The sequence below is a fragment of the Hyaena hyaena genome, unplaced genomic scaffold (genome assembly GCF_003009895.1).
Source record: "Hyaena hyaena isolate Hyena2069 unplaced genomic scaffold, ASM300989v1 scaffold_737, whole genome shotgun sequence".
Taxonomy (NCBI): Eukaryota; Metazoa; Chordata; class Mammalia; order Carnivora; family Hyaenidae; genus Hyaena; species Hyaena hyaena.
In genome coordinates this window covers 91,584-113,587 of record NW_024081368.1, presented here as the reverse complement: position 1 = coordinate 113,587, position 22,004 = coordinate 91,584, and the positions used below count along the sequence as shown (strand labels likewise).

Genomic DNA, 22,004 nt, shown 5'->3' with positions numbered 1-22,004 from the left:
GGCATTTTTGCATGTGAATAATGAAAACTTCCTAGTGTAGAATCTGAATAAAGAAATAAGAAGCAGTGTATTTGCCTGAGGACCTGGTGGTGTGGTGACAATTCTAAACATCTTACAAAGTTCAGCTCAAACTTCTCATCTGTTTATGTGAGGGGAATTCTCTGCCCTCTCCCCCAAGTCTGCAGCTTCGAGAAAATAGAGGGCAGGCCTAGGATCAATCATTGGAAGGTGCAGTTAGGTGAGTTTTGATTAAGCATAAGACTTCTATAACATTCAGAGTTATCAACAGTACAACCTATGGCTTCACAAAAGAGTGAGCACTCCTCCAGTTAATACTATATGAAAGTTGGACAAAGACATTTCTAAAGTTCCTTCCAAACCAAAGACACTGCTGTTCTTGAAGCATAATGAAGAACACACCTTTGAAAATATGCTAGCTGTCCTGACTAGCAAACCAGTGTCCCATCAGCTCTGGTTCTTACCTTCTTTGAAAAGTCATGTTTGCTTCTTCATTGGTTCTGAGAACCTGAGAGGGAGGTGAGGCTGAAATGTAGAAAAAAAATAATACCTCCTGAGAAACTAAAACATCTTGAACTCATACATATTCACTGTTGGATATTTTGACAGAAAATTTAAAAAAAAGTTTTTAAATAAATTATCAGTTTCTAGGAAAGCTTCAAGAGAATTTATAAAGCTAAATAGTACATGTAATAGTAATTATAATAATAATAAGTACCTAGGGTCCATACTGAAGTTTATAGCTTTCAAAACACGTTCAAGGAAATTCCTTTACTTTATTAGTTTTTTCTCCAGTTCACTGCTTTCTGTTTTTTTATGCAATAACTTAATTGAGATATAAGTCATATGCTGTAACCTTTACTGATTTTTAACCTTTTATAAATAGTAAGAAATAAACTTAATGCTAAAGAAAAAGTCTTAACTTTATTTTTTTAATAGTTTTATTTATTTATTTTTAAATTTTTTAATGTTTTATTTATTTCTGAGAGAGAGAGAGAGACTGCGCGAGCAGGGGAGTGTCAGAGAGAGAGGGAGACACAGAATCCGAAACAGGCTTCAGACTCTGAGCTAGCTGTCAGCACAGAGCCTGATGCAGGGCTCGAACCCACGAACCGCGAGATCATGACCTGAGCTGAAGTCGGACGCTTAACCGACTGAGCGACCCAGGTGCCCCTAATATTTTATTTTTAAAGCAATCTCTACATCCAGTGTAGGGCTCAGACTTACAACCCAAGATTAGGAGTCTCATGCTCCACTGACTGAGCCAGCCAGGTGCCCCCAAAATGCTTTAACTTTAAAACAAACAAGCAAAATAAATAAATAAATTAATAAAACAAATAAGCAACTCTTCAAGAGTCTGTATCTTACTAATATTTAAATTTAACTATGTGAGATAGATTGTAAAGAAGAAAATATTTTGAGGCAAAGCCTCATTGACTTTTGAGGCAAGGTTAGAAAGAGAAACATTGATGATATAAGTGTGCGTGTATGTATGTATATATATACATATATCTCAGAAAATATTTTGACAAAGACAAAGGTTAAGAAGAGGAAAAAAGACATCTGAAAAATAATATAAGAAGACAAACATTGATGATATAAGTGTGTGTGTGTGTGTGTGTGTGTGCACATGCGTGTGTGTGCGTATACTTATCAGGGGAGTGCAGAGGAGACAAGGGAGTATGAAACCTGGAAAGTAAGTTTAGTTTGGTGAATATCAACAGGGCTGATCAGGGCTTTTGAGAGAGGATGGGAAAGATTAAGAGACTAGCCAAGTTAATTTGGAAACAAGCCAGGTCCACATGTAATAAGCTAAAGAATTGTCTAAAAGGATAGGTAATTTAAGAAGGTGGTCAAAGAAGGCTTACTGCACAAGAAGCAAAGATAAATCAAAATAGACTGGTGTCCAGAGTTTAACTCAAGGGAAAAAATAACTTGTACAGATTCTTGTGGTATATTAAAAAAAAAGACAAATGGCAGATACTCTATTAATCAAAGATTCATGCTGCATTTCTGCATTCTGTGTTTTGATTCCAATCTGAAGTGAATGATTCACCAAAAAAACCACAATGAAAAAAAAAGATTGCTAGTTCAACAGATACTAAATAATCTATTTTTAAAGACAAATATAATTATAGGATCCAGTTAAAATAATGCCTTTTAAAAATCACATGTGAAGAAGAAATATGTATTATATTTGAACTTAAAATATGACCTCTTAAATTTTACCAAGTGTTCCAAGCATAAATGTAACTAGAATTAGTGTAATGATGATCCTATTATTTCATATTCATTTTAAATGTTAGAAAACTTCAAAATCCCCAGTGGATTTTTCACATCAGAATTTATTTCACTTAGTATTCTTTACAAAATGAAATTGTTGTTTTTACTCAACGTCCATTTAAGTCACAGTATAAATTAATGCATGCCACTTTACTATAATTAGAGCATAACTGATTAACCAAATGGTTACTACTACTACTACCACCACTACTACTACTACTACTACTTCTACTACACATAGTGGAAATTTTCAAAGCTGATTTGTCTTTTACCATTTTGTACTGCCAATACCACATATTTTCACTTTTTAACCAAATTACTCTTTTTATGTCATTTGTTCCAAATAATCAGTCCAGTTACTTTTGTTAAACCTGATTGGATCAGAGTGTGTACATGGGCAAGTTGATCATAACTGAGATTTCACAAATTACCAAAATGCTGTTCATTTGTTAATATTTAAAATTATTATTAGATATAATTTATGCACATTTGTGCACTCTGTGTACTCTTATAAAAAGAAGAATTAAAAACTCTGCTCTTTACTTGGAAAATTTTAAGACACCTAAATAATATGAAAATAAACATTTCTTACTTTTTTTAAATCACAGATGTCTATGAAAATCTGATGAAAGCTGCAGCTTCCTCTTCCCCAGCAATGTGTATATGCACATGAAATTTTGCTTACAATTTCACAAAGTTTTTAGACTCTCTGAAGTCTGCCTATGGACCCACTAGAGTCCATGAACCCTAGGTTAAGAACCTCTGCAATAAACCCACACTTGGCTTTGGCAAGATAGAAAACTTACCATTAGAAAGTATGACTGTTTAAGTGTTCATTCTTTAGGGCCATGTATCTGAAAGAAATGATTAAAAAAAAAAATCCTCCCTAAAAAACTTTGGCTCAGTTATCCCTCCTGTTTAGCCTTAAAATGAGGACCAATTTCCTTTGGGTCAAACCCCAAACTCTTAGTGTCTTGACTTTCTAAATGCTTGACAACTATAGACACTTTAATGAAATCCAAATGGGTGAAATTCAACACTTCATTCTGATGCTCTTTACAGATGTTCTTAATAAGGACACTGAAGAAGCCTTTAGAAGCCTAGCTTCACACATCAGCCAAGGGAAGAAAGAATTCATTGGAAAATGAAGATAATAAGTAATTCTGGAGTGTTCCTGTACCAGTCAATATCAAGCACTTACAACATAAACCTATAATCAGCTTTGTAGGGAAGCGTGTAGTGCACAGAGGTAGAGTCTATTGATAGATTCCTGGGTAGCAATAGTGTTAGACCATACTACATTCTGATGTTGAATAGTTAAATTCTGCTCAGAATACTTTTCCCATAAAGGCTTTTCTACAAGTGACAGCTTTTTTTAAAAAAATGAATATAGAAAGAAGCTGAAACAATCCTCTTTGCCTATCATAATATTAAAGCAATGTTTAATAGCAATGAAGACAGAAGTTGTATAAATGCTAGGATTTTATAAGTAGAATGGATGTTATCACACCCTGTAGGTAGATTAGGTCACCATAATCATTCTGTTCTTCTACTCCCTTTGTTTGCCAACAGCGGATAAAAACTCACCTGAAATTTGTCTTCAAAGCTCTGAATAGGATAGTTGCAGTCTGGGAAATTATTTTCCAGAACATTCTTTGAGGCCATCTGGAGAGAAAGGTTGGCACACTTAGAGACAAAAGCTTACATTAAACATTTCTATCAATGAATTTGCAACTTTGAAGGTGAAAAAATACTCAATTTTTCTGACAAGATATTAGTGTTATGGGCTCTTTTCTTACAATTTTCAAAGGAGTAGTGTCAGCTTTATAGGAATGTGTGGAAGTAAGGCACAGTAACCTGAAAGGAAAGATCAGAAAGAAAGGTACTCAAGATTTTGCATTAGATTAGTCAGGCTTGTGAGTTCTGATCCAGAACCTGTCACTTTTATTTCCTATAGAGCCTTAGGCAATTTACTTCACTCCAAGACTACTCCCCCATTCATCTCTTTCTTCACCCATGAAAGGAAGATAATGCTGACCTACCTAATATAAGAAAGTTGTGTAAATTTCATGTTGTGTTCAAAATATTCCAATAATTTAAAAACTTATTCAGTTAAATTTTAGCATTTGATAAATTTATAACTTTTTATCTTATGTCTTAAAGTGGAGATGGCCACAAAACAAGTGAGATATTGTCTGTGTGTTTTTACCTAACACCATCAATAATTAGATTAACATTAAGTTAGGGAGAAATCAGGAGGAAATATAAGTATTTGGGAAGGTAGAGAGGGAATGCAAGACTTGAGAACTGGATTGAATGTCAGGAAAATAACTTTTCTTCACCTCGATGGTCTCCATCCTCAAATGTAGTCCTTATCAATATGTTTTTATATATTCACATTTTTTAAAAATGTGGCCTCCTTCCAGTAGAATGTAAACTCCAAGGATGTAAAGAATGTGGCTTTCTGGTATACCAGTATATCTCTAGCATCACAGAGTAGCTGCTCATTACATATCAATATTAGTTAGTTCCTAAAGTCCTTTTCAACTCTAAAATCAACTTGAAAAATTTAATTTAATTTAATTGTTAAGTAATCTCTATACCCAACGTGGGGCTCAAACTCATGACCCCAAGATCAAGAGTCAAATGCTTTACTGACTGAGCCAGCGAGGCACCTCTAAAATCAGTTTCTTCTTTGGGGATAAAAAAGGCTTATTATGAAAATTTCCAAGCATGTAGAAAAGTATGGAAACTAACATAAGCTCGTACACACATCACTTAGTTTTCTGAAGTCTTAACAATTTCAGTATTTGCTTCAGATGTTTTTAAGCAATAAAATATAAATACAATTGAGTCCCTCTTCAGTGTATAGCATCCTTAATTTCTTTTGTCTTTCTCCCCAAGTAACTGATACCCAGGATTTAGTATTTATTATTTCCAAGAACATTTTATACTTTTACTATATTTATATGAACGATATATCATGCCTTAAAATTTACATGAATGAGACATACTTGTCATTCTGCAAACTACTTTTTTGGTTAAGTTATTGCCTTTTTTCTTTTTTTTTTCCTTTTTTTCTTTTGACCTTGGCAGGAGGTAAAGTGTTAATCAAGTTTACAAGAGCATCATCTTTCTATTTCTAACCGTTTCTATCTCTGAACCCATAGAAATGGGGGGAAAGTCCTTATAGAAGTCAAAAAGGTTAACATAAAATAAGGAACCTTCATATGGATCTAGATCAGAATCAAAAACATGGCCATGTCCTGTCATCACATTATGATATTTATAACACCACACTGCCAATAAGTGATGTTGCAAAAATATGGTGCCTCATAGTAAACACTGCAGAGGACTATGAGTGGGTCCCACTGAGCTTATGACTATGGTCCCGTGCACAAGTGAAGTAATTTTTAGGATAGAGAAATACTGACTCTTTAGACCATAGCAAAATAATGAGAAATGTTCATTTCTGGCCCATAGTACCAGTTGAACTATTGTTTTAATGCTGGCCTTAAATAGACAAAATATCTATTAGTTTAACTTTATGTTCCAAATGCTTGATCTTGTGCAATTCATGTAGCCTTGAATTTCAGATGATCTATTTGGAAAGCTGAGTTGTGGGAACAACTTATCTTTACTATTAAGCAGCTACTATATTTCAATAGATATTTCCTCATTCAATAAATATTAAAATGCAATAAAGAATATGAGAGTATTTGTATATCTACTTAATGTAGTTTCTTTTTCCTAGATTAATTTTTTGTTTAGATAAGAGACATAGGGCAAGAACAGTACAGTTTCACTGGGAAGTTTACCTTGGTAAAAAGACAGGAGCTATTACATTCTATCTTGTCAATGATCCATGGATAATGGGTCACCAGGGGATTTAAGAACTGTATCTTTCAGTTCTTGCCAGGGAGGTATCTCAGTGTGCACTGATGTGAACCATAATATGACACACCTTGAAGAATCTTCAAAACCCTCAGGCACTCTCTCAGCTGCTGTCATGAAGATAGGGGGCTAAAGGTTGTCAGTTAAGCATAGTATTTTATAAATAATTTCAGTAACAATGATTTTCCTATTTCTCATGTTAAATTCTAATAAAGAGATTTAATCCTCAGGTTTAGAAGTCTTTCGACTTCTTTTCCATCATCTTAGAGGAATTACCTATTTACACCGATATGGAAAAACAAAAGACCCAATAGATATATTGTTTTATTGTCAAGTGTGTGTGTGCGGAGAAGTTGCAAAATACTATTACTCTGTAATCCTATTTGTGTGTGTATGGTTTTAAGTATATGATTACCTTTGCATATCCACAGCAAAATATCCAGAAAGACAGACCAAAAATGTTAATAGTGGCTACCTCTGGGGAATGAAACTAATAGAATCATTAGTGGGGGTGAGGAAATAAGAGGCTTCTACTTTATAGACTTCTGTATGGTTTGAATTTTTTTTTTTACAATAAGCATGATTGTTTTTATCAGCTGAAAATGATAAACACATTTTCTTTTCAATTTAAAAACTTTACTGTTAATCAACAGTCATCCAAAGAACCTCTAAAATTTCAGAAATTTTAGAAAAACACATGATATGACAGTTTCAAGTAGAAATTAATTTGTAAACCTGCATTTATTTTTACTGAGTTAATGGCATATTTTATGAGAGAGAAGTGATATGATTTCTTGGTATTTTTTAGCTTTTGTGAAGTAAACAATGCTTATCTAATAATACATTCATGCTTACCTCAATGAGAACCATAAATCTTACAAGGTAGTGCAAACTCACATTTTACAGATGAGAAACTGAGCCTCAAAAAGGTTAAATGTTTTGTCCATAAATAATTCCAGAGCTTAAAAATATTCAATCCATCTTTTCTTTTAATATTTATTTATTTTGAGAGAGAGAAGGGAGGGAGAGCACATGAGCAGGGGAGGGACAGAGAGAAGAGAGAGAATCCCAAGCAGGCTCCAGGCTTAGCACAGAGCCTGATGCAGGGCTAAACCCCATAACCACAAAATCATGACCTGAGCCAGTATCGAGAGTGGGATGCTTAACTGACTGAACCACTCAGGTGCCCTAAATCCATCTTATGACTTCATGTCCATAAGTCATATGGCTTTTCCCATCACAAAATATAGTCACCTACTCTGAAATTTTAGTGTAACAATAAAACAATCTAAAAAAACAATTTTTAGGTTGTGCATACACACACACCTCAATACATAAAGCATTATTCATAACAAGTTAATGTTCTCTATTCAGAAGCCAAAGTAACAAGTCATTTGGTGACAATATTTTGATCTACAAATAAAAAACAGAATTATTTTTACCTCTGTTGATTTTCTCATCTTATTCGATTATTCTCTTTATTCTCTTGCCACTTTAAGTTAGCAAATGGATTAAGAGAACAAAAAATAACAAAGAAATAAAATATCAAAGCCAAAGATGTCTATTAGTGTGAAAAAGAAAAAATCTAATTTGGAGACAGCGACAATAGAAAAGAAAAGTACATAGACCATAGAAGAGTAATAAGAATAAAGGCAGAGGAAGATTTCACCACTTCAAGGACATGAGTAAATAAGTAAAGAAAAGTGGGTTGAAATTTGTTTTATGTTTATTACGGTAGGCACATAGTAAATGGCTGATGGATAAGATAAAGGGAATGATGGTGTCAAAGGCTAATGCAGACATTCTCAGTTTATAATATACATAAGAACTACCTGAAGTGTTTGTTTAAAATACAGAGTTCTGAGTCTTTATCACCAGGAATTCCAAGTCACATACTGGATTAGGAAGAGCCCAGAAATAAGTACCCTGGATAAGTCTGATGATCACACCTGAAAGAACACTGAGCTAGAATTACTGAAGCTCTTAAAAGGAAGAAAACAAAGAACAGTGTACTACAGAAACCTAGAGAAAAGATAGGAAAAATAAATTTGAATGGAAATCAAGGAAAGGAGAAAAAGGAACTAGTAAGATGTAATGAAATTAAAGAAATTGTTTAAAAGAAGCAAGAAGGTATATGTGGGTTTGTGTGACAAGAGACAAGCAAAGGCTGGTCAGAGGCAATAAAGAGGAAAAAAAAATGAGGAAACTAAGGCTTTATATTGAATTTTTAAAATAATGTTTATTATCTTTTCCTTTATAAAAGTAACACACGCTTATTGTGGTAGAGTTGAAAATAAGAAAAGGAGAACAGGGGCACCTGGGTGGTTCAGTCAATTAAGTGTCCAACTTTGGCTCGTGAGATTTTGGCTCAGGTCATGATCTCATGGTTTGTGAGTTTGAGCCCCAAGATGGGCTCTATGTTGACAGCTCAGAGCCTGGAGCCTCCTTCAGATTCTGTGTCTCCATCTCTCTCTGCCCCTCCCCCACACATGCTCTGTCTCTCTGTCTCTCTCTCTCTCTCAAAAATAAACACAAAAAAACTTTTTAATAAAAATTTTAAAAAATGTAAAAAAAGAAAAGAAGAAGAAAAACACATCTTTGGCTTGTTACTCACGAATCACTCTTATTAACATTTTGGTATATTTTCTGCTAGTCTATTTCTGCTTAGTTTTTTCAAGGTTTTATTTGTTTACATAGTTTGGGTAATATTGCATATGCCATTAAATATCTTGCTGTGTTATAACATAAGCATAAGGTTATTGACAGAAACTTAATTTTTAATATCTGCTTAATATTCACAACACTCAGTTTTCCTTTCTTCCTTGTTAACAGAAATCAGGTTTTGGTTTTTTTTCCAGGCAACCAAGAGTTTCAGAGAAGGCTAGCTCCATTTCTATGCTTAGAAGATGAGTTTTATTTAGTCTAAGTCCCTTATGGGATAATTCTATTTTCCTTGTCAGCAATTGGCTGAGGAAGGAGCAGGTTGACCTAATTCTGACCAATAAGTTATATGGGCCAGTCTACAGGTTGGATTTATGCCGAAATTCTTAATTCTTAAACAGCGATACAAGGAAGAAATAAATCCTTTTTCTTCCCGTGAAATGTGTGTGAAAAGGAAGAACTAGCACTGGTGGTTGGAACTGTTGCAACCATCTTGTAGCCATGAAGAGAGCCAGTCTACACACTAAAGATGGGACAAAAGAAAAGTAAGAAGAACTGGGCTCTGGATGATCTTGTCAGTCCAATTAATTATGCATCTCTGGATCCTACCTTTAGACCTCTTGTTATGTCAGAAAATAAAGCCCCTATTGTTTAAGCCTCTTTTAGTCAGGTTTTCTGTGTGTAGTAGAAAGCTATACCTAATAGTATAATATATACCTAGTATAATGCCATACATAACAGATATAGCATTATGATTTACCCAACCATTTCCTCTTATAGACTATTTGGGTTACTTATAGTTTTTCACTATCATTTTTTTGCCTTGGATAGTTATATAGAAAAAGTTATATAGCTTAGATAATGTAATTTGTGTTGGAGGGGAAAACAAGCAATAAAGAAACAGGAATGAACTTGAAATATCTCAGGTCATCAAAGCTGAATCACTCTGAATCTCCACTCCCTTTATTGCTCATTACTGTCAGCAGAGGTGGTTATCAGTGGAAAGTTACATTTCAGAAGAGAAAATTGAGAAATACATTCTCAATATAATACAGTTAATAAACGTGAACACAAATAATCCTCAAAAATATAAAACTTATTCCTTTTTACAATGTGTTATATGGTTTCATCAACTTTTCCTCCTATTATTATAATAATATTAAAGTTACTTTGGGAATATGAAAGCTAGCACATTATGCCATGGTAAAACCCTCGTAGTAAAATTTGCTGTAGATTTTATTCTGTGTTCAATCCAAATGCATGTAGTCTATCATGTTAGCAATATTCAAGAACTAATGTTTCCCAAGTACCTTCCAGGGGTAGGCTGCTCCTCTAGAATCAAAAGAAGGGCAAGGTACCTCACTGAACATAATTTAAGTGAAGAGGTTCAAATGTCTACGCTAACATCTGACAAATGAATGGTAGAAGAAACTTCCAGTATATGCTTCTGATTTCATCACTAGTAGTAGTTAGGCTTATTTATAATTTGAAATTTTAGATTTGTTTGCTTTTCAAATATTCAGTTGTCTTAGAGTTAAACTTTTGAAAGTTTCCTCATGTAAAAGAGGATGTGCCTGTGCAAAATAGAATTTTAATTACTGCACTTATAAAGCCCTAATACAACAATGACCTACATTTCAATATTAGCATCAATCATGTACCTAACACATTCATAATTTTACATTAATAATTGATTGCAATATAATTAATTTTAGATATTATTTTTAAAATCCCACACATGGATTGCAAAATAAGATTAAAGTCACAGCTGAATACTTAACTGTTGTACATGAAGTTCTTCAGCACTGTGGTTATGACTCGTGATAGTTCCCATTCCTGGTCTCTGGCCAGGAGTATTGATTCATGTGTTGACTATGGTAGAGGGTGTAAGGAAAACACAGGCTAATCTAAAACTCAAATAATGACTCTTTCCTAAACCAAAAAAAAAAAAAAAAAAACCAACCAAAACCAAAAATCCACACCAAAAACTCAGATTAATTTCATAAGCTACAGGGTATCATTTTCCTTATGATGTCTTATAAGTTCTTCTCACATAAGATTCATTTCCTGCATACTTGAACATAAAGAAGAAAACAAACCTCTGAATTTGAAGAGGAAAGAACCCACTGTTCAAAAGTTCCCCTGAGATCATGAGGTGTGGAAAGAGAATGAAATGAGGTAGATCCCTTTCTGAGTCTAGATGGTTGCTGGCTTCAAGAGTGCAGATTGAAGGAAGAGAGCTATTAAATTAAGCCCTATTGTAGATTTTTAAATTAGCTGAGTAGTCAAGATCCCAAAATGTCCATTTGTTAAATTAATGACTATATAAATAAATCAACATTAACTTTTGAAAAAGTGTGTATCTGGGAAGAGGAACTGCTTTTTCCACTTTCTCTAATTTTTCCTCATTTCCTTCTGATTCCCATTGTTTAACTAAAATAAATGCAGAGGAACCATATTCCTATCTAAATATCCTTGTGACAGGGACTTCAAGGATATGCTTGAGCTTGATAGCGAGCAAGGGTCATTCCTTGATAATTGGACTGAACCCTGTGCAATGGAATTCTGACGCTTATAGTTGGTTGGGGTGGGTGGGGAAGCGAGACTGAGGACATGGAAAATGCCTGCAGGATTAGGGGAGCTCTAGGGACAGTCAATGTGTAACCCTGCCCTAAAGTATTCAAATCTTCTGTGCCAAGGTAGGCAGGATCTTGAGAGAGGAGAGGTAGGGAGGTCACTGAGTTAATTCTGTACAAACACAAGAAAACAAACAAGAGTTTCAGTCTTCTAAATACCACACACACATGCACCCTCACACTCTATCCCTGCCCCCTCTCCTCCGTGAAGGCTTGGACCCATCCCATGTTGGGAAATACATTTGTGTGAGCATTAGACACACAGGCTTGGTGAGTGGACACTTTGTTGGATAGAATTCATCTCTCCTGAGAAGCATAAGTGACTTCCAGCCAGTTCCCTTGAGAACAGAGTAAGCATTGAATCTGGAACACTTTTGAAACCTCTTTGTAAGTTGTGTTGAACAAGACACTGGCAAAAAATTTGGAATCTAGTCCTCAAATCGCTATGTTCCCTTCTGGAGGATTCTAAAGTACAAACACAGGATGTGATGCCTAGTCCCTAAAGATGAAACATGCCATCTAACACAAATATAAAAATGAAAGAATCTGAGAATACCTCATTTACCCTATTGTTCAGTGTTAAAGTCTGTGAGTACCTTCTGGGCTGCTGGGCTACGGGTTCCTCTGATGTTCGCTCCTTACGTTCAATGATTTCCCTTCTAGTCTCTGCATAGTACCTTAGTTTATCTGTATCCAAAACCTTCTGCCCCAATCCTATATAGGTTGACATGATACTAGTGTCACATTCTCAGGAATCCTCTGGAAAAGGTTGAAATGCCTCATAAGATTATGACATACTCCCCATGAGCTTCACACAGAGTACCTATACTTGTGGCATTTTCCCAGGGACAAAAGATCAGCCAGTGATGATTGTCACTTTGCAAGTGACCTAACTCAACTCAGCCTTGCAGAGAAATCTGAACCTTCTAGAAGAAAACATCTCCACCCTAGGAAAGCAATATTTTCACAGCTAAGTAGTTTCTCCTTTCTCCTCTTGCCCTCCATCTTCTGAAGGTTGTATCTTCCTGCACTCTTCTACTGAAACCAGGATAAAGTCTCTGTCTGCAGTGCTAAATCATAGTGTTCAAAGTCTAATGGTAAGAGAAGTCCATCATAAACTTTGACATTAGGTCAAGGACTTTTCCCATCTTGTGCTTTCAGGTAGGTCAGTCATGGAGTTGCACATTATTAATAATGATCATTATATTGCTTTTATCAGAAGGAATAATACACAAAGAATTAGAATAAACAAAAGAGGCTAAAACCTCAAGGGTATTAATTTTAATATCTTTGAAAAACAAAAATTCCAAATCCAATTGTCCAGTTCAAAAATGCCATAATACAGAAAGGGAAGAGCTGACGTTTCAGTAAGAGAATTGTGAGAAGTCTTATTTTAAAAACCTAGGGATAAAGAACACCCTCAATGTTGAGTATTTCAGAGGCATCCTACTCTCTCAGAACCCAGAGGAAGAACAGAATTAAATAGCAAGACACTCTGGCAGAAGTGTTGAAACAAACAAGAAAAAGTTTTATTTTGAAAATACACTCTTTAAAGATAAATTTGGCTTCCATTTTCCGTATCTAGGTGCATCCAACAAGATACAAAAACGAACAAAACAAAACAACAAAACAAAGACCCACGACATTATGTACAGAGCTCTAAAATGAGCTGTGAATATCTACAAGAAACTAGCATATACTCTTTGTGAAGGGATGTACTGGTGTAGCTTTCTACAGTCCTCAGTCCTTGAGAAGAAGAGTTAACTCCCTGGAGCTGCAGGTGCAGCTACAGCAAGGGAAGAGCTGGGGTCAGTGAGGGGTTGGGGGTACGACCCTTGGGTGGGAGGCGTGGAGAGGTGTCTGGGGAGGGGAGCAGCGGCGGCACGGGACACATCCTGGGCTTCTCTAGAAGTCCTGCCGCGGGGTGTGAGTCAGGCTGTGCCGCCGCAGATCACAGTTTCGCCTGAACACTTTGCCGCACCGCTCGCAGCTGTAGGGCTTGATGTCTGTATGGGTGAGAAGGTGAGTTTTCAGATTACTTCTCTGATTAAAGGTTCTTCCACATGTGGGACATTTGTGTGGAGATTCCTGTTCAGATGTGAAGCAAGCAAAGGATTAATCCTTCACACCACCACCGCACCCTTCTCAATAGTTTCTGTCTTATCGGTATCACAAGCGTTAACCTAACACGCGCACGACAACAAAAGAGGGGACTTGCACGAACAAATCTGGGGCCTAATCCTCCAATCATGAGGGCACACGCGCAGGCACACATAGAGGCCCGATTACACTGATAACTGCCGGTGGCCACCGTGGTGGGCTTTGTGATTTCCAGCTCTTTACATTTCATCACCGTGTCACAGGCAGGAAAAGGAGGAAGGAAAAACTCTAATCCTCTCTTAAGGAACGACATTCTCCCGGGTAATAAGGCTCCTCTTTGCTGGAAAATTAAACTATTCCTCAATGTTCTGAAAACTACAAATTATGAGGCCCCTGGGAGAGAGAGCATATGGGATTTCACCATGCCTCCATTATCAAAATTACCTTTATTTCCTCCCAAACACGAAAGCTTTAAATGCAGGGCAGATCAGATGGTGGGGGGGGGGGGGGGGGGGGGGGTTGAAGGGGGATTCTAAAGTTAGGACTTAGAATAAAGAGAATAGCCTTTCTTTAGGAAAAATATAATAATGTTTTATGGTAGGTAAGATTTTTTTTGTGTGTGTGTAAAAACAGTTGAGTGCTGCTTTCCCCACTTCGAAAACTAAATCTAAACAGAGCCTTTTAAGAGAAAGAGCCTGGCATTGAGCACCTTTGTGAGCAAAAAATGATAAAAGGAAACCAGGCATTGTTTTTAAACAAGAAAACAAACTTACCTGCATATGTAAAGTTTTGTGAACCGCTAGAGTTCTAGACTGACAAAATCCTTTCCCACACTCCTGACATTTGAAAGGTTTTTCTTTGGAATGGATATACCTGAAAATCAATATAAGGTTTCATTGAAACGGTTTTACACCACAGTGAGGAGTTTCTTTTGACAGTTACTCAAAACGAAGTCGTGAAAGGGCAAAAGAAACGGGATTCCCATTATTTATGTTTATAGATTGTATTTTTTTTTTCTGTGTAATTCTGTTTATGGTTAACCTCAACTAACAGATTCTTCAAAACATTCACCGGACGCCGGCTTTATCTACACTTGATCGCCCTCTCTGGCGTATTCTGCAGCTCAAAATCGTGCCGAATGAGTCCTTGGTCTATACAGCTTTCTCTGGGACTGAAACTGGCCAAATCAGGATGTTAGGCAAGGCCGAATTTAGGAGAACCGATTTTAGCGAGTCTCTAAACAGCCACGGAGGATCCCAACAGAAGTCCCAGTGCTGTTGAACTACAAGCAGAGCCCAAGAAAAGGTACGCCCACCCCCACTCCTTGGAAGCTTTTACCGGATGAAAACACTTAGTTGTAGTATTTCTTCAATTGCCATTTAATAATGCAGAGTTTAAGGTCGTGGGATGTGGCGGGGTGGGGACCTGTTTGTTTCTAAATTCAGTGATCTCAAGACCCCCCAAAATAAAATAAAAGGTCGCCTAAGCAGGCTCTGGGACGCACCTGGGGGTGCGTAGATAAGGAAGGGAGGGAACCCAAGTAGAAGTGGCCCGAGTAGACTTCTAGAAATGGTCTGACGGCAGCTATAAGTGGTACCCTCCGTGGGAAGGTCTTTGGGGTCCCTCGGCTTTACCTGTCCCACCCCCCACTGGCGACCCGGAGGAAACTGGGAACCGAACACCAAGACCAGCCCATCATATTGTAGCTGCCTAAGACTGAGGAAAGGCCCTCCCGCATCCCAAACAAGGACGCAGCGAGAGACAGCAGAGGAAAAAGGTAAATGCTGGGGGTTAGCTGCAGCTGGCCAGGGAGGGGCTTTGGGCAATATATTCTGGTTTAGAGGGGATTTTGGTGACACTTGGGACTGTCTATCAGGACTCGGTATTCTGGACAAGGTCGACTTCCCTTCCCAGGCCAACCTCTTATCCCACCTCACCTGTGATCCCGCAGATGATCTTGCCTCCGGAAGGCCTTGTGGCAGATGTCACACGTATACGGCCTCTCGTCCGTGTGGGTCCTCTCGTGGATCAGCAAGTTGTAGGATTTGGTAAAGTGTCTGCCGCAAAACTTGCAGATAAACTCTTTTTTCGTTTTGGAGGGCAACCTCCCTCTGGAGGGCTTTCTGTCCGGAGTCAATTTACTGAGCCCCGAGATGGGGCTACCCAGCCCCGGGCTCAGCTTGGTCAGGTCTCCCATCTTAGGGGGATCCTCTTGCGTGGCGGCCACGGCCAAGTTGGCAAAGTCAAAACGGGGCCGGTCCTTGTGCAGGGCTGGGAGGACGTGGGCAATGGCCCCCTGCTTGGGGTGGAAGAGGTGGGTGGTAAAGGGCAGAGCCGGGAAGGGGAAGCGCGCGTCCACGAGGCCCTGCGCCGCCGCCATCTCGGCGATGGTGGAGCGGGTGATCTCGTGCACGTTGGGGTACCCCAGCGTCCAGTGGTTCATGTGCATGGTCTGCACGGCGCTGAGGCCGTACAAGCCCTGCAGGTGGTCCACCGCGGCGGGGAAGGTGTTCACGGCCTGCAGGAAGGAGTAATTGGTGAGCTGCAGCGACGGGTGGAGCGGGATGGGCGCCGGCAGGGCCTTGCTCCCCATGTTCCCGGGCGCTGGGGGGCGGAGGGAGCCGCCCCTTTCTTCCAGGACTCAGAGGCAGGTGGGCGTGGGGGCTCCGGCGAGAACCCAGAGAGACAACGGCACGCAGAGAAATCCCTAAAAATGGCAGGGGAAGAGAGGGGGAGAGTTGTGACTATTACCCGAGCCGGCTCGGCCTGCCCTTTGGCGCCGACGCGGGTTAGCACACCTTCCTTCAGAGTCCTCCTCCGCACTCTACTCCAGGGCCCCCAAAAGGAGTGGCGAGGGGTCCGCATAGCGCCTGCCGTCCGGGTCCGAACCGTGCTCAGCCCTGGGGCCGGGGAGTCGGGCAGGGCAGGAAGTGGCCTTCCGGCGAGCCGGGCGCCCCGGCGGCCCTGCCGTGGGCGCCCACGGGAAGGTGGGGTGGCGGACACGCACGGAGCAGAAGACCCAGGCCCCGGGAGAAAGGAAGGCGGCTGGGGAAGGCGGTGCCTCAGCAGAGGCAGCACCCAGCTCAGCCCACCCAGCCCACCCTGTCCGGCGGAGCTCGGGCAACCGCGACGGCCCGCGACGCCGGCACCCGCAGGCCGAGGGCCGAGCCTCTGTCGCCGCGGCGCCCCCGAGCTCCCCGGGGAACGACGCGGAGGGCCCGGCGGAGCCCGGGGGCTGCTGCTCCGCGCGCGGCGCCCCCCGCCGGCCGCCCCGCCCCGCGGCCGCCTTTCCCGCGCTTACCCCGGCCACGCCGCGGGTGCGGGAACGCAGCCGGGGTGCGCTTCGCGCTGCAGGGCCGGAGGGCCCTCGGAGGGGCCGGTCTCGCCCCGCGCTGACCTCGGAGGTTTTCTTTTTCCTTCCTCTGCCTCAGTCCCATTTATCAGCGGTGACGGGCCGCAGGAAGGAAAAGTGACACCTCCGGGGCCGGTTCAGCCTGGAATCGCCCCCTCCTCCTTCCCAGGAGCCGTCCCCTCCTACCCCCCACCAAGATCCCTTCCAGATGGTTCAGGCTCCCGGGGGGGGGGTGGGGTGCGTGGTGTGGGATAGGGGTGGGTGGGCGGAGAACCTCCCTGAGGCCGGAACCCCTTCTCCCGGACTGAGCGCCAAGCTCTCGGGAGGCCGGAGCGGCTTCCCAGCCTGGCACTGGAGCCGCTCCTCCACCGGGGAGGCCTCAGGAGATGAGGAGAGAGGAGTGGAAGGGAGAGTGGGCTCCCTGGGGAGGGATACGGAGGGGGCAGCAGGGGAGCCGCGGCGGGCCGGGTACAGTGCGGCTTTGCCAGCCTGGAGGAAGGTCGTTTATCCGCTGGGAGATGTGTGCGGCCTGGGCCTAAGCAGGGCGCACGCACTCCCCTCTTTCTGCGCCCCCAATGGCAGTACAGAGGTCTGATTTCAGACCCAGGTTCCCCAGGACATCTCACCTGCATTCAGGGTAGGCCCACCTCTTCCCACTGCCCGCCGCCTTTGAGCAGCGGTGCCGCCACCTCCTCAGACCTGGGCCTTGCCTTTGAGGGCGGCTCCCCAGGTGCGGGACTCACAGCTAAGTGCTTTCCCTGGAGAGGGGCCGGCGGATCGGTTAGAGCCATCCCCCTTGTAAGCCTGGCTTTGGAGCCCAGCAGGAAGGTGGGAAAGTCTGTCCAGTGTTCCCTCAGCACCCATCCCTTTACACGCCTGAATCTATTCTAGTGCGCTGTGAAGTGTTGCCCGTGGGTCGGAGGGCAGACTTGTGAGACCGCGCTAATGACACAGCGCTCTGACAAGGCAGAATTTGGCCGCTTCAGTGAGGCCCACACCTTCTCTCCCTCCTCCTCTGTTTGGAATGCTCAGAGACAGGGATTTATTAATGAACCGCTTCTGCCTGGTGGTATTCGGTCTGGGAGTTCAGACTGGGGGTTAATGAGAGGTGTGGTCAGAGGGTCTCAGTCAGACCATTCAACCGAAACTGTAAACCTCCATTAGTAATAAACTTTCCCACCACAAATCACGATTCATTTTTGTTCAGTGGCAACCCTCAAGCCCTCCTAGAAAGGCACGGAAAAAGGATTCTACTAATATCCCTTGTAGTCTGAGTATTTCCTTTTCCACTGAAAATAATAAATTACATGTGTATTTCCTTCTTTTTGTGTAATGAGGATTTTCCAGAGACTCAAAATATTATTTTCCCCCTAGTGTTAAAAAGTGGTCTCCCCCATAGAGAGGAAACTGAAATTATTATTTGGGTGTATTCCCAGACTAGATTTCTTAGAAATAAATACAGGAGGCAAAGTACAACTCCCACCACTGTTATGGGGGGGAGGGGATGTTGTCAACTGAAGGAATATCACCACCTGTAATTTCCATTTCAAATGCACAAAGTGAAATCTGCCATAAACATTACACATTAATTCTGCCAGCAAAAAGTTGAGTGCCATCTTTCTTCATTTTTCTTCAAACGGTTTGTAACACAAAAATGAGCAACTCCATTACAATTCAGCTCCAAAGCAGCACAAAAGTGCTATTTCACAGTAAGATTTGATTTTAATTTGTAGGACAGTTTCTTCATAGAAGAAGAGCAAACCGGTGGTGACTTCAACCCTTTTACAAACATACCAACTCTAAATAGCCACCAAACACTTTTGCCATAAATAATCAGGGAATTTGGATTTCCACTCTCCCACTGAGTTGCTGGAAATATATGTCAAAAGATGTTTTAAGTCAGTGAAGAGATCTAAAATACTTTCGTTTTGTCTGGAGTTGAGCATGTAGTTCCCACACCGAGCTTCAAGCAATAACAGAGGTCATCATCCTCTGCTGTCATTTCTCCACTACCCTTTTTCGGACCACTGGTTACTTTTGATTTTACAAGGAAAGAGCCAGTGAAAAACAAATATTTCGGTGAAGCTGAGACTAATTTTCTTTTATCAGTCTTCTTCACAGGGATTTCCAGGCATGTACAGAGTTTTGTAAAATTTAATTCACTGGCTGTCAACAAGTGAGATGTGTACATACTAATTTCACTCCACTGAAGCTTTCAAAACATTGGAGAAAAGAGGTACGTGGTAATTTGATAGAGTCTTGCTCTTTGGTAATGCTGTTATTACACTGAGTTATCTAAAAATAAGACACAGTCAGGGGTCATCTGCTAAAACCTGTGTGCTAGTGTGAGAGAAATGACTGATGGATCCGTAGGCTTGCTGAATTTCAGCCCAAGCCACAAAGGAATTTTACATAAATCAGGGCTATAGTCCCAGTAGCTATAAGGAGATCATTTAAAAAGTAATGATGATGGCCAGGCCGGATCAGGTGAACAGAGGAAAACGGCCGCGAAGTTCCTGCCCCTTCGCAGCGCCTCTGCCTTCCCGAGGAGTTAATTAAATTAAGATGCCTTCCGCATAATCTGGGTTCTGTTTCTCTGTGCTCCCTCGCTCCCCCTGCGCCAGCAGTTTTCTTGTTTTGCTCAGGACTGCAGTTTGTTTAGCAGAGAAAGTAGCTGTCTGCGCCGCCGTTTCGCTACGGGAAACGCCAGCCCTCTTTTGTTCTCTGCTAACAGGTAGGGAGACGGATCCCCCGCTCCCTCCGCAAACACCTATTTCTCCTTCCTTCCTGTAATCGCCACGACTCCTTTCTCTGTTGCTCTTACCCCAGAAGCCAAGCGTTTAAACCCTAAGGGAATTTGCCTTCTGTCCCCTCCTCCAGGACTGGAGGCTAGGAGGAAAATCAAAAGCCCAGCACAAGGTTGGAGAATTACCTAGGACTGAACCGTAACTTCCCTCTTGAAACGCGCTGGCTAGGCAGGCACGGCGGAGTCCCCGCGCGTCCGCGCTGCGCTGCCGCGGCTGCCCTGGGACGGGGGGACCAGGAACACTACGGCACCATCAGAAGATGATGGAGTTTTATCTGAACCTACGTTGATCAGCTTTCATAAGAAGCCTTGCTGAATATTTAGATTAAATGTCGCAAAACAAAACTAAAAACAGCGCAGCCAAGTGTGTATCGCTGGGTGTTAGCTGGGAGTGGCGTGCCCGGAATCCGATAAAGTGAGAAACACAATGCCCCAAGACTGCATCCATATGATTTCTTTTCACGGTTCTGAACTTGGGGCACGCGGGACCGAGAATCTGAGTGTCCCCTACACCCCCTACACCCATCCTTCCTTCCTTGCTTTGGGCGGCTGCAGCCCCTTCCCAGAGCGGACACTCACCTCGCTCAGAAAGGTCCGCCTGGGCACCTCTGCTCAGACCCGGCCCAGGTAGTGAGGCGCACGGCTCGGAAAAGTCATTGGGTCCTCGCCGGGCAAACTTCTTCTTCCGAGCGGAATCACGGGAGCCGCGGACATGATCTGGAGGAGGACGGGCAGCAAAGACGAGAGCGGATCCTCGCCTTCGTCGGAGACTGTGGACGTGGAGTTTGTAAAGCCCGGGGCTTGCAAAGCGGGCGCTCAGCGCTCGCGCGGAACCCCGCGCCTCCGCGAGCCTGTAGCCGCGGACTCCGGGTAAGGTCGGAGCCTGCAGCCTCGCAGGGCCATCACCCTCCAGCAGCGCGCGCTCCGAGCTCTGTCCCCGCCCGCGGCCCTCCCCAGGCTGCTCGCGGCCGGGAGTCCCGGGCTTTAGTAGCAGCCCCGCCCCCCCTTCGGGCGGGCGTCCCGCGGCAGCGCAGGGCCCTGGGAGCCTGGCTCCGCCTCCGAGCCCGCCGCCCGCTAATGGTCCACTTTGTTTACTTGTGTTTGGATAGCAACTGAGTCTTAAAGGCACAGGTTTGCTGGAGGTTTCCCTGTTAGAGAGATGAGCCGAAGGTGACTCCGTTCAAAATTCACACACAAGCAAAGCCCACCCCCTTCCTTCTTGGTGCCACTTTTCCTTACGCTGTTAGAAACCAGACAACTGGTTCTCCGCTTCCTGAAGACACTGTAGAGGAACCCAAAGGGCTTTTTTGTAGTTTTACTTGGCGCGCTCGCAGGATTAATTTCCACATCTTAATACGTTTAATATAACCATCTTATAGGGTAAAGGGTAAAGTCAATCAGTTCTAGATTGTATAGTCCAGCACATATCACCCTTCCCTCAATTTTAAATACAGCTTTGTACATACTTTTTGTCAATTATGACTGTATCTGTAGTCTGCTTTTGCTTGCTGTTTTCAAAACGAAGTTTGTTTTTAGAGGTGACAATTGACTAATTTCGTAATCGCCGCAGAGACGTATAAGGAATGTCGCAGAAGGTATTTCCTCCAGTATTTAAGGTTTAATCAGCCAGTGTACATTTTATAAGCAGTTAACCAACTTGGTTAGAGGGGTGGGCATCTGTAACCCATTGGCAAACAATAAAGAATCCATCTGGAATGGGTGAAGAACAATCATTTTAAATTTTTAGAGAAATACTATTGTAGTTTCTCAAAACATGTACATCTTCATTCCCAGCCCCCCCCCCTAAAATGCAGTTCATTTTCAGTCTCCAGGAAACGTAATCGAATTTGAAGTGTAGTGATAAAATTTTCAGGTTCTTCTGAAGGTTTGGTCCTGTGTGAGCGTAATTGCAGAATGCACTTCAGCCACGCCGTTAGCAGGGCGACAGAGGGGGAATGACACACTCATGGTAAACAGTCTCTTTCCAGATGAGATCTGTGTGAGCAACACTGAGAAAAACGCCTTTCGTCCCAGACGAGTCGCCAGAGGGGATTTGCGTTAGCCCCCGGCAAGCTCGCGCTTTGAGGGGCGCCTGTCTTCCAGCCAAAATGGTGTGTACAATTCAAAAGTGTTCCGTCAAAAGATGGTGTTGGATGTGCCGCCCCCAAGGACAATTACAATAATCTCGTCGTGCGGGGAAGTGAGTTAATATAAGCAGAAGACTAAAATTTGTCAAAGGTTAACCAGTGATTGG

General features: G+C 42.0%; 1 protein-coding gene across 3 annotated transcripts; it reads right to left on the bottom strand.

The window, feature by feature from the left end:
• Positions 1–13,046: 13,046 nt before the first annotated feature.
• Positions 13,047–20,676, bottom strand: OSR2 (odd-skipped related transciption factor 2). Of its 3 annotated transcripts, none has more exons than XM_039218136.1 (4): positions 20,330–20,676; positions 15,530–16,299; positions 14,366–14,465; positions 13,047–13,580 (listed from the first exon to the last, which is right to left on the bottom strand). In XM_039218136.1, the coding sequence occupies exons 2-4, from the start codon at positions 16,183–16,185 to the stop codon at positions 13,398–13,400; spliced, it is 939 nt and encodes a 312-aa protein (XP_039074067.1). In that variant the 5' UTR covers positions 16,186–16,299; positions 20,330–20,676; the 3' UTR covers positions 13,047–13,397. The 3 variants fall into 3 exon arrangements, with proteins under 3 accessions (XP_039074067.1, XP_039074069.1, XP_039074068.1); XM_039218138.1 differs by having other exon boundaries at positions 13,047–13,498; XM_039218137.1 differs by lacking the exon at positions 20,330–20,676 and adding an exon at positions 16,391–16,481.
• Positions 20,677–22,004: the final 1,328 nt, after the last annotated feature.

Excerpts from the sequence above, each read along its gene's own strand:
- OSR2 (XM_039218136.1), bottom strand. The coding sequence starts at position 16,185 with ATGGGGAGCAAGGCCCTGCCGGCGCCCATCCCGCTCCACCCGTCGCTG. Across the intron at positions 14,466-15,529 it reads GATCATCTGCGGGATCACAG|GTATATCCATTCCAAAGAAA; the intron begins GTGAGGTGGGAT and ends ATTGATTTTCAG. Across the intron at positions 13,581-14,365 it reads ACAAAACTTTACATATGCAG|GAATCTCCACACAAATGTCC; the intron begins GTAAGTTTGTTT and ends ACATCTGAACAG.